Consider the following 12,159-nt stretch of genomic DNA (forward strand, 5'->3'; position numbering starts at 1 on the left):
CCGTTGTTCCCTCCCCTTCCCATTTCTTTGAGCCTCTCCCCGTTTTCCCCTTCTTCGGTCAACCATCGCTTTCGGGATGCGCATGCTGAGTTTGCGCCAACTCTGCGGGGCCACCACTCTGCTCCTCTCTGGGCAGGTGGCCCTAGCAGAGCTCGGGATCCAGGCCGATAATGTTGGTATGTCTTCCAGAAACCTCATCTTTACCTGCTTTAAATGTACGTTTGTAACACATGCTATGATGATCAGATTCACTCAAGTCGGCGGCTAAGACCGTCGCTGCTCCCATGATGGAGTTCTATGACAAGAACCAGACCGAAGGCATTCCGGGCAAGCTGACCGGCACCTGGTATGTGGCCGGCGCCATGTTCATGACCCTCATCCAGTATTGGCAGGCCTCAGGCGATGACACCTACAATTCCGTCGTGTCACATGACCTGATGTTCCAGTCGGGCGAGAATTATGACTTCTTCTCCGGCAATTACAGCCAATGGCTGGTAAGTCGCAGCCGTGTTTAGAGTCTGCTTCTGCTAACATCTCTCAGGGTAATGATGATCAGATGTTCTGGGGTCTCGCCTCCATTACCGCTTCGGAGACGGGATTCCCGGAACTCTCAGATAAACCCACCTGGACCTCTCTGGCTCGCGTTGTTTTCAACATGCAAGTGGCCCGGTGGGATCAGGTAGCATGCGACGGCGGCATGCGGTGGCAGATCTGGCCCTACCAGGCCGGGTACACCATGAAAAATGCCATCTCCAACGGAGGTCTCTTTGAACTGTCGGCGCGACTCGCGCGCTTCACCAGGAACGACACCTATGCGCAATGGGCTGACAAGATCTGGGACTGGTCAGCCAGCACTCCGCTGCTGCAGATGGATCGCTGGTACATTGCTGATTCGACCTCCAATGAAGCCAATTGCAAGGATGCTGGAAACACTCAGTGGTCGTACAACTACGGCACCTATCTGTCGGGGGCCTCGTTTATGTATAACTACGTAAGTCACTCCATGTCCCGTCGACTTGCTCGACCGACTCGCTGATTTTCTATTGGTGGCAAAGACCAACGGTGAAGACAAGTGGCTGAAACGGGTTAACGGCCTGCTGGACTCCCTGATCGGCACCTTCTGCCCCAAGGACAAGGGCGGCAACATCTTGTCTGAGGTTGCCTGTGAGCCCATCATGACCTGCGATCGCAATCAAGTCGGCTTCAAAGGGTACACAGCCATGTGGCTGGCTCATACCGCCATCCTTGTCCCCTCAACTGCGGCCCGTATCTTCCCCGTCCTGCAAGGATCGGCTCTCGCCATCTCCAAGCAGTGCTCCAAGGCGCCCGACAATACCTGCGGCATTCGCTGGTGGCAGCCCACCTGGGACGGCTTCACTCCCGGCCTGGAGTCGCAGATGGCGGCGCTGGCGGGCATCACAGCCAATCTGATGTACTACAAGTCGTCCGCCCCGAACACCATTCAGACGAACCCGGAAGGCAAGGAGCATCAGATTGACACCCATGAGGACGAGGCGCCGGATGCACTCGATCCCATCAACACAGGCGATCGCGCAGGGGCTTGGATTCTCACCGTGATCATCGTGGTTGCCGTCGGAGGGTCCGTTGGATGGTTGATCAAGACTTGATTTTTCTGGGATACTTTCTTGCTCATTTTCTTTTGGAGACAACAGTTGCTTGTTTGTTTGTTGTCCGGCGTGATTTGGTGAGGGTTTGGATTTGCACATTCTGTCATATTCGGGGCTCATTCCCGTTGTGTGATCATTTCTTGTATTAGTTTTTTTTCCCACATTAGAGTTGACATTTTCCAACAATATTGATATCGCTGCATCGGACTCCATCCGAGTGTCCAATGAACTGGATCTCATCGCTCCACTTAAGCTTCACCGATACCCCACCAGCACTTATAAAACAACACAGGATCCTGCGATGATCAGTCGAACAACCAATTCACATCCTGATCGCGTCTATACAAAATGGTGTACACCATCGTCGTCCGTATGTTACACGTTCCATAGTTGATCCCCACTGGTCTCAAACTCATCGTTGCAGATCTCCGCGCAAAGCCTGATCCCGAGTGCATCTCGAAGCTTCACGCAAAGCTCCTCGAGGCATCGGCCGTCTACTCCAAGGACAAGGAGACTCTGTCCTGGTTCGTGATGCAGTCAGTCCATGATAAGCAGGACTTTTGCATCGTGGAGCGTTATCTGAACGAGGGCTCCCAGAAGTACCACCTGGAGAACCCGTACTGGAAGACCTTTGATCCCTATGTCATCCCGCTGTTGGAGAAGCCCATGGATTTGAGACGGTTCGAGGAGTTGGTTCCGGAGGGAGAGAAGCAGTAGATAGACCGATCTTTAAAGCGTAAACAAAGCGCAGAATCGATGAATTTCAGAGAGTCAAATCGCTTTGTTTCTTGACACGGATGCTGGTGGGTCTCTGCCTGAGGAACAAGGCATCAATTTGCTTTTCCGCATCCCCACTTTTTTTTATCACTTCTCTCCCTGCGATCCCCATCTCATGAAAACATCAACAATCGTGTCAATTACTTCCAGAATGTCGGATAATCAATCCAGCGATGCTCTCACATTCCCTGATTCGAATCGGGTATTCTTAGAGCCCCATCTCCCGCCAAAAAGTAAAATTTTACAATCTCCAGATCCTGGTCTTCCCTTCACCACACTCACGTTTGCTACCTCCCTCGACTCGGCTCTGGCCCTGTCACCAGGCGCAAAAACTGTACTCTCAGGACCCCAATCGAAAGCGATGACCCACTATCTCCGGTCGCGTCATGATGCTATCCTCATCGGGGTTGGCACTGCGGTTGCAGATGACCCTGGATTGAACTGTCGCATCGCCGGGGTCGGCGGTTACGGGGGTCAAGGTCTAGAACGACAACCACGACCGATCGTCATCGATCCCGGCGCCCGATGGGACTTTACAGAGAGCTCAAAGATTCTGTCGCTAGCCCGGGAAGGTCGGGGTCGAGCGCCCTTTATCATCACAGGGACGCAGTCCGTCCCGGCAGAGAAGGAAGCTCTGCTGGAGAGACACGGCGGCAAGTTCATCTCTCTCGATGCGGTGACCTCGGAAACAGGCGAGCATCGCATGGACTGGACCACGCTGCTTAAGGCCCTCAGCAAGGAAGGACTGAAGAGTGTCATGATTGAGGGAGGAGGGACCATCATCAATTCTCTTCTGGAGCCCTCCTACCAACATCTCATTGACTCGGTCATTGTCACGATCGCTCCAACCTGGCTCGGGCAAGGAGGAGTGGTCGTTTCGCCTAAGCGACGATTCAACGAGCAAGGCGTGGCCATTCCCGCATCGCGATTGACAGATGTGAAATGGTATCCTTTCGGAGAGGATGTGGTGCTTTGCGGGAGGATCAAGTCCTGAACCTGCATCTCTCTCAGCCGAGACGCGCTAGTCAAAGAGTTTATATCTACATAATTCGGATTCCTGCCTTTATGGCCGGCTATACGGAAATCGTGACCTTCTTTTCATATTGCACCCTTTGTCCAATGATATAACTAAAATACACAACCGCTGTCAAATAGCTGGCTTTCTGTCCGCTGGTACAGCCAGCTTCAACATCACCGGTGACCAATCTCCCCTTGCCATGAAGAGATGATCGCCCCAGGGAACGGGACCCGATTTGTGATTAAGGTCAAGAGAAAAGCTGTTCAACTTGGTATGCTCATGGCGAGAGATAACGACTATCGCGATTCTTGTTGAAGCTACCAGCAATAAGAGAATGATGGACAACTGGTTCAGTAGACCAGGAAGCAGAAAAGACGCGGGGAACAAGCGCTCATGCTATCCTGTGTCTCCTCCTACTGGCACACTGTAGAACCCGGATCTCTTTTCCACGCTTTGCACTGGGTTAGTGACCTTTTCAGGTCAACGAGGATTGGGTCCGTTCCAGAGTTCGTATATGGCCTGGAGCAAGTCATTATTGCGAACCATAGTGTCTTAGGCTCGTGGAGCATACTAAGGTACTTGGTGTCTTGCGGGCGTCTGACCTTGCAATGGACAAATATCGCAATTAACAAAATTAGCTGTGGCCACTAAGCTTTCACCGTCTACAGGGGCAAAGGCTTCGGTAGAATTGCTAAGGGCCATTCTTGACTAGCAGCCATCATTCTGTTCTGACCATGTTCAATTCTTGACGCATCGGAGGTAGAATGATTTCGAGACGGGGCAATGCATTTGATCTACACCAACCATACTTGGGACATGTCTTTGCCTCGGTGAAGGAAGCCATACATAGGTCCTGGCTGGGTCCTTCAGTCTAGGGTCGATAATACAAGGAATCTAGAACATCAGTTCCCTGATCGAGGCAGTGTACTTTTGTATGTTGGCTGCCTCAGGAATCAGGATGGTTGCAACCCAATTTCCAAGGCACTGACTGCACGTGATACTGCCCAGATTCACCCAATCAGATGCGGGAAATGTCGCATATGGGCCCATCATTTTCATCCATGAGCCATTCAGGATAATCTCCTGATATTGGCGATAGCTGCATCTCTACACATAGCACATCCAGGATCATCCGATTATTTATGGCCGGGACATCACGGCAATTCATATCGCTCAGTCAAGAGATCTTAACACCATCATGGTTTGTCCAACCGATCCTTCAAACAAGAGCCGGTGACGGGTTCTTCGGAGCGTTATACGTCATCAAACTGCCTTGTCAACGTCCTCCATCCGGTCAGCATGAGCGTACCACCAGGAGATCCGGTCGTCAATCGTTATCAGGCCATATATATCAATTCGCTGTCTCCATATATAAATGAACCGGTTGTTCTTTCCTAGTGTTTCCTCCATCCCAGTCCGTCTCTTCCACATTCTACTCCCACCCTTTCCTTTTCCTTACGCTTGAGGAGAAAGCCATCGATGAATTGAACTCATTTGCTTGACAGCAATTACCCAGAATGACGTCAAAAGGTGAAATCCAGAGCCTCTCCGCGTATGGAGTCGCTCGGGCCACCATCCAGGGGACCCCCTTGAGCGAGAACGAGCTCCGCAAGATGGATGCTTATTTCCGTGCGAGCATGTATCTTTGTCTCGGCATGCTTTATCTGCGCGACAATCCTCTTCTCAAAGAGCCTCTCAAGGTGGAACATCTCAAGGCTCGATTACTGGGCCACTGGGGTTCCGACGCTGGTCAATCCTTCACATGGATCCACATGAACCGCTTGATCAAGAAATATGACTTGGACGTATTGTTCATCTCTGGCCCCGGACATGGTGCTCCTGGCATTCTCTCGCAGTCATACCTCGAGGGTGTATACACCGAGGTCTATCCGGAGAAGACGCAGGACGAAAAGGGCATGCAGCGATTCTTCAAGCAGTTCTCCTTCCCCGGCGGAATTGGTAGCCATGCAACCCCAGAGACCCCCGGAAGTATCCACGAAGGAGGTGAGCTCGGATACTCGATCTCCCATGCCTTCGGAACCGTCTTTGATCACCCGAATCTCATCACGCTGACCATGGTGGGTGATGGTGAGGCCGAGACTGGCCCACTGGCCACCAGCTGGCACAGCAACAAGTTCCTCAACCCGATCACCGACGGCGTAGTTCTGCCGGTGCTCCATCTCAACGGTTACAAGATCAACAATCCCACCATCCTGGCCCGAATTAGTCACGAAGAATTGGAAATGCTCCTCAAGGGATACGGATGGACGCCGTACTTTGTCGAAGGAAGCGACCGTGAGAGCATGCACCAGGCCATGGCGGCCACCCTCGAGCATTGTGTGTTGGAAATCAAGAAGATCCAGAAACAGGCGCGCGAGTCCAACAAGGCCTTTCGCCCTCTCTGGCCTATGATCGTCCTTCGGTCGCCCAAGGGATGGTCTGCGCCCAGAGAAATTGATGGCAAATACCTCGAGGGCTTTTGGCGTGCCCACCAGATCCCTATCACCGATGTGCAGAGCAAACCGGATCACTTGAAGGTGCTGGAGAACTGGATGAAGGGGTACAAGCCAGAGGAGGTCTTCAAGAACGGCACACTGATACCCGAATTGAAGGAACTGGCTCCGACAGGCAACTCTCGCATGAGCGCCAATCCGGTCGGCAACGGTGGTCTCCTAAGACGACCGATGGATCTGCCTGATTTCCGCGACTACGCCCTGACCGATATCGAGCCAGGCGTCACCATCCGTCCCAGCATGACCAATATGTCCAAGTATCTGCGTGACGTGGTGGCCAGGAACATGACCACCTTCCGAGTCTTTGGACCCGATGAGACCGAGTCCAACAAGCTTGGCGAGATCTACAAGGCGGGTAAGAAGGTATGGATGGCTGAGTACTTCAAAGAAGATGAGGACGGCGGCAACCTGGACATGCAGGGACGTGTGATGGAGATCCTCAGCGAGCACACCTGCGAAGGCTGGCTGGAGGGCTACATTTTGTCTGGCCGACACGGGATGCTCAACAGCTACGAGCCCTTCATCCATGTGATCGACTCGATGGTCAACCAACACTGCAAGTGGATTGAAAAATGCCTCGCGGTTGAATGGCGCGCCAAGGTTTCCTCGCTCAATATCCTCCTGACCGCGACCGTGTGGCGTCAGGATCACAATGGATTCACGCACCAGGACCCCGGATTCCTCGACGTAGTCGCTAACAAGAGCCCCGAGGTCGTGCGGATCTACCTCCCTCCCGACGGTAACACCCTCCTGTCGACCATGAACCACTGCTTCCGCAGCGTCAACTATGTCAATGTCATCGTGGCCGACAAGCAGGAGCACGTGCAGTTCCTCAACATGGAGGAGGCGATTGAGCACTGCACCAAGGGAGTCGGCATCTGGGACTGGGCTAGCAACGATCAGGGCTGTGAGCCCGATGTGGTCCTGGCATCCTGCGGCGATGTCGCTACGCACGAAGCCCTGGCCGCGACGGCTCTGCTGCGCGAGCACCTACCTCAGCTCAAGGTCCGTTTCGTCAACGTTGTTGACCTGTTCCGGCTCATCTCCGATATCAATCATCCACACGGTATGCCCGACCGCCAATGGGGGGCCATCTTCACCACCGACAAACCGATCATCTTTAACTTCCACTCGTACCCCTGGCTCATCCACCGTCTCACCTACAAGCGTCCGGGTCAGCACAACCTGCACGTGCGGGGCTACAAGGAGAAGGGCAACATCGATACGCCATTTGAACTGGCTGTACGGAATCAGACCGACCGGTACAGCTTAGCGATCGACGCCATCGATCGTATCCCGTCCCTTGGCAATACCGCCTCGGGGGTGCGGGAGCGTTTGATCAATCTCCAGCTGGCCGCGAAGAACAAGGCGTTTGACGACGGCATTGATCCAGATTATATTCGCAATTGGACCTGGGATTATCCGCGGAAGAAGTGTTGAGCCAAAGGCTATTGTGGCGATCTTTCTTATTTGACCCTACCATGTTGAAGACTAGCATAATTAATATGCTACCATGACGAATATTGAGTTGTTACGATCTCTTATCTCTCAATGACCACCTGGTATTTTGCATTCTAGGCCTCCTTGACTATTCACGCTGCATCATCTACTCTTGCTAAAACCCCAAACCGTAGTTACTCTATCGACCATCAGTAGGCGCCCCGCCGAGGCTTCCACGCGGGCTGAGGTGCCGGGGCCGGCTTGCGGTATCCAGACAGGATAGGAGTCGAAGCGACAAGCTCCAAACCACCGACCAAAGCTCCTTGGGGTTCGAGCGCCCAAAGTGTTAAGGCGACGTAGTTGACGCCGTTGTAGTTGAGAATACCCTCTGGAACGGGGAAATTGGTTTGTGGGCCGAGATCATTAACTGCATCCAGTTAGAAAGCTAGGAACAAAATTTCATTCATCTTCTTATTCATACCGTATTTCCCAAACTGGTATCCGTTAACAAACAACTGACAGCGATAGCTCGTCCCGGACCTTGCATCTGATGCGGAAGTGTTGAATACGAAGCTCAACGGGATATCATACCCCTCGGGTAGATCCAAGGAGAACGAAGTAGCATAGAATCCAATGCCGGTGCCAGTGAGACCGTCATTGATCGGGCTGGATGACTTCCAGCTGGAGGTAGGCGGACTTGGAAGATGATATCCCTGGCGCTCAGCATACATGGCTCCCTCGTTGAGCGGACCTCGCGTCAAGTCCTGGTACTGCTCGCCGCCGAGATTTCCAGTCATCTTCCAAGCAACATCGGATAGCTCATGGCCCGAGAGCGCATAGTCGAGAATTCCTCGAGGGAACTTGATCGCGTCTGTCCCCGGTGCCTCTTCGTCTTGGCCCATGTGGTCGATCACTACAGTTAAGACGTATGATTCTCCACGAGACAGCTCGTGGGGGAGCGAGATGTTTCTGGGATAGGTCATGTTCTCTCCACTACCTGTCCATGATCCCAGGAATGTTTGATCTAGCCATACCGAATTGGCGAAGCCCACGCCGCCAGATGTGTTGAGGAAAACCCATGACTCGTCTCCGTTGGCCTTGAAATGGCCCCGGTAGATTAGCGAGCCCCCGTGATAGCCGTATTCGTCGGCGTACAGACATGTAGGACCGGTGAACTTGCGCGTGTTATTGGTGTATGTGTTTGTTAGTGGCGTCCAACTCTCATCACTATAATCGGGGAAATTTCGGGGAGAGAGTCGATGTATTTCCACTCGAGACACTTCAGATCTGGCAAAGCTATATCCGGTGGTTGATAGTGAACCGTTGCAGCGAGGTTGTCAATCTTGGATCGAGTTGATTTTAAGGACTTGCCGTTGAAGACAATCCCATCAAGTCGCTTCCGCGCGGAGATTACCTCCAAGGAAGTTGTTGCGTTCACATCACCGGTCAAATGCAGTTTATTGTCGGCAATCGATGCACTGCGAAGCAAATATCCTCCCTTCACAATCACCGTCTCTTTGGATGGCGAGCTATAGTTGGCAATTGGCTGTTTTGCTGGTAGTTCCAAGACCCAGTGCTGGTAGGCATCGTTACGCCAGAGGAGGTGAATCTCAAGCTTCCCTACACGCAAAACCCGTCTTTGAGCGGTTACCTCCCACTGTACAACCCAGGCGCTTCCCTTTTTGGCAATCTTGACGTCGGACCCGTCAACAACATTTGGCTGCGGAAGATGTTTTGGCAGAGCAAACTCATGAAGTTCCCCTTCTCCTCCATACAGCACGAGAACGCGCTTCTCGTTGTGTCCCTTAGCCCAAGTGAAGACCTCTGCGGAAGAGTAGATGAGATTGAAACCGCCCACATCATAGTCAGTGACGTGGAATTTGGAGTCTCGGCCGTTCAAGGACAGACGGCCTCCCAACTGAGGGATTGTCACATTTCCCACGCTCGTCGAAACACTGAGTTGGTATTGAGCATTTCCAGTCGAAGTAAAGTCGGCATGTCGGACTAGATAGAAATTGGTTGTTGTTCCATTGCCAAACAGTGGAGTGACTGCTATATTCTTGTTTCCTGTATAAGACCCATTAAACCCGTTTCCAGGCGTTGCGGTGAGGTACGCAGGAGACACTTTCAGGAAGTTGGCCTGCAGCTTCTCTTCGCTATACTTTTCTCGCCAGATCCGGCGATCCTCCGTAATAGCAGCCCCATAGTCATACGAGGTATATCCTCCATGGTAGCCGAGATTGCCCCAATTGGTACCTCCGTACGTCTTCGACAGTCAGCTAAGAGCGGGAGTAAGGAGGAGGAGGAAGAAGCTATCGCACCATGTAGATGTTGAAAATCTTGACGCCGAAGCCGTAATTGTTCTTGTACACCACTCGCTCAGCTTCGTTGTTTACGAGGATCGCACATCCGTCTTCTGTGGCACCTCCCCTGGTGATTATGTCAGTCATTGCGTTGAACAGATTATTATCCATGGTATTTTTTACCATCCACCGCCTGAACCCCCTTGGAATTCCATAATAGCAAATGGCGTCGTAGGGCTGTGATTGCGGTGTGTCTGCTGCCAATCTCGCGGGAATCGATATGTTGGCCATACATAGGGGTTGCCACCTGATTCTGCATCAGATATAGGTTATTGGCTCTTGAAAGTAAATGGTCTCACAGTCATATCTCATGGGATAAGCGTCAATTCCGTAGAGATCCGTCTCGCCCAGTCCAGTTCCTGGGGCAAAGTATCCCAGGTTCTTATTGTCATTAACAACTGTTGGGACAACTACTCCAGCGTCTCGGAGCTGCTTCTCAGCATAGGCCATGACCTCCTTATTCATGGTCGTCGGAAACTCGGACTCCGAAACGTTGGGCCAAGTCGTGTATTCATTTTCTGGCTGAACCAGGATTACCGGTCCCCCATTGGTAATTTGTGCCTTGGCAATTATCTTCCCTAAAGTAGCCATGTACTTATTTGTCGCATGGAGGTAGTCCTCGCTATTTGAGCGGATGATGCCCTTCAGACGAAGGACCCATCCGGGAATACCACCAGAAGAGGTTTCCGCATTGATATACGGTCCAGGACGAGCTATCAGGTAAATACCAGCTTCACTTGCAGCAGCGAAGAACTCATCGAGGCTCCAGATCCCGTCAGTCACAACGTGGCCGGGATTACCCTCCATGAGACACCAGTCGGTATAGAAGGAGACAGCATTGAATCCCAGACTCTTGATCTTCTGAAACACATCAAGCCAGAGTCCAGGAACTGGCAGCCGAAAGGGATGAAACTCTCCCGAAAAGATCATGAGGCGCTCGCCCCGGACAAACAAAGAGTGTTGGTCCCATGTCACTAGGTCTTGAAGAAGGTCTCGCTTATTCGCAGCATCTTGCAATGAAAGGTGGCTGACGGAGGTTGCAGCTACTACCAAAGAAGCGGCGGTCAATACGATGAGTCTCCTGAAAAGGAACTTCATCCTGCCCTTCGCACCAGAAATGTATTTGCCTCTGGTTATTCCGTCATTCCGCCAAAGAACGGGCATCACCCCTGCGGGAACTCTATCGCAGAATTATATACTCTCAATACGCCCCGCAGAGTGCTCCGGCCGGTGGCGGGGGATCCATCAGAAGGAAACGGAATCCCACCGATTCCCCCTTCGCATTATGTATTATTTTCGATCTCATATTATCATGTAGAGCTTAACGCGGACAAGTCCGTATCCATTGGGGAACTTCTGCGAAGGTCCTTGTCCCACATTGGTGGAGAAACGATCAACTTGCGGGGGACTCGAGAGGATCGACATGCATTTAGCTATTTAGCCTGAATGCTTTCAACATTGAGTGCGGAGAAGAGCCCGATGTTTTCCTAGGATCCAATCCAGGCAAAACATGTTTCTGACTGTCCTTCTTTTCACTTTGATGGCTGCAGTCCACTGTTTCTCTGCCTAGGATAGCCTTCCCTTGGTAGCTGGGACAACGACATGTCTTTGTCGCCTATTTATGGAACACCTAGCTGGGGTTATGATATGCCGCTGATTACATCCTCATAGCGTGCCATGAGTGTGCTTGCGCCTGCTCACGATCATTCTGGTCATCGCGCAGCCTGCGACCAAACTGTCGACTCTTATAAGCGCTGGCGATGATGCAATTGAGGAGGCACCTGTACCAGATGCGGAGCATGTTAATACCACTCAGGCAGAGAAGTCAGGTGGTATATGAATGCCCTCTAGACCTTTGACATCTACAGCCTATGCAACCGCAGTCTTGCCCTCTAATCCTGTGCCAGGGGATCCGCGTGAAATCTCTCAATCGACATTGTCCTTTGGAAATAGTCGGGTGAGCAGATATTGTAGCACATCCAGCTTGCATTGCTTGAATTGCAGTTTGGGGGACTATGGCTGTTGGTGGGATCTGGTGTTGTTGTAGAGCGGTTTGAATGGTAGGAATTAGTTCAGTGAGATTTCCATCCGTGATGAGGGTGATTATCTTTTTCTGGTTGTCATCCATAGTGAAAGTAAGTTGTGGGTTTCGATGTTTCTTTGCGAGGATTAAGTGCACAGATGAGTCCCGGGTAGCAAGAGCAAAAAGGATTTTCTGATACTGATACTAATACTAATTTATACCATGTTCCAGTCCATTTGGAACTCAATCCTTTGTGCTAAACAGCACATTTGAGAGACAATGCATTGTTGATGGCAAGCAACAAAGACAAAGGGACTGCTATTCTGATCCTGCTCTTCTTTGTCTGGCACATTCCGATACTGTCTTATACCTGGTGTGTCAGAAGTAAGACCTCTAT

The 12,159-nt window shown here is 51.7% G+C and overlaps 5 protein-coding genes across 5 annotated transcripts; 4 read left to right on the forward strand and 1 right to left on the reverse strand.

Moving 5' to 3' along the window:
* Window positions 1–76: 76 nt before the first annotated feature.
* Window positions 77–1,628, forward strand: P174DRAFT_378739 (glycoside hydrolase family 76 protein; the record flags this gene model as incomplete). Its single annotated transcript, XM_024822857.1, has 4 exons — window positions 77–176; window positions 247–494; window positions 542–991; window positions 1,056–1,628. 4 exons carry the CDS (start codon window positions 77–79, stop codon window positions 1,626–1,628), a joined length of 1,371 nt encoding a protein of 456 aa, XP_024677769.1.
* A 348-nt stretch (window positions 1,629–1,976) lies between these two features.
* Window positions 1,977–2,345, forward strand: P174DRAFT_425110 (putative quinol monooxygenase; the record flags this gene model as incomplete). Its single annotated transcript, XM_024825257.1, has 2 exons — window positions 1,977–1,998; window positions 2,053–2,345. 2 exons carry the CDS (start codon window positions 1,977–1,979, stop codon window positions 2,343–2,345), a joined length of 315 nt encoding a protein of 104 aa, XP_024677770.1.
* Window positions 2,346–2,556: 211 nt separating this feature from the next.
* Window positions 2,557–3,399, forward strand: P174DRAFT_425111 (RibD family protein; the record flags this gene model as incomplete). Its single annotated transcript, XM_024825258.1, has 1 exon — window positions 2,557–3,399. The coding sequence occupies one exon, from the start codon at window positions 2,557–2,559 to the stop codon at window positions 3,397–3,399; it is 843 nt and encodes a 280-aa protein (XP_024677771.1).
* A 1,541-nt stretch (window positions 3,400–4,940) lies between these two features.
* P174DRAFT_464333 (phosphoketolase family protein) lies at window positions 4,941–7,376 on the forward strand (the record flags this gene model as incomplete). The annotated part of the gene is made up of 1 exon (XM_024830377.1): window positions 4,941–7,376. The coding sequence occupies one exon, from the start codon at window positions 4,941–4,943 to the stop codon at window positions 7,374–7,376; it is 2,436 nt and encodes an 811-aa protein (XP_024677772.1).
* Window positions 7,243–10,837, reverse strand: P174DRAFT_470102 (glycoside hydrolase family 35 protein; the record flags this gene model as incomplete). Its single annotated transcript, XM_024830580.1, has 6 exons — window positions 7,243–7,803; window positions 7,858–8,603; window positions 8,648–9,642; window positions 9,698–9,806; window positions 9,863–9,986; window positions 10,039–10,837. 6 exons carry the CDS (start codon window positions 10,835–10,837, stop codon window positions 7,586–7,588), a joined length of 2,991 nt encoding a protein of 996 aa, XP_024677773.1. The 3' UTR covers window positions 7,243–7,585.
* Between the last annotated feature and the right edge of the window lie 1,322 nt (window positions 10,838–12,159).

This window comes from Aspergillus novofumigatus (assembly GCF_002847465.1).
Source record: "Aspergillus novofumigatus IBT 16806 chromosome Unknown P174scaffold_10, whole genome shotgun sequence".
Taxonomy (NCBI): domain Eukaryota; kingdom Fungi; phylum Ascomycota; class Eurotiomycetes; order Eurotiales; family Aspergillaceae; genus Aspergillus; species Aspergillus novofumigatus.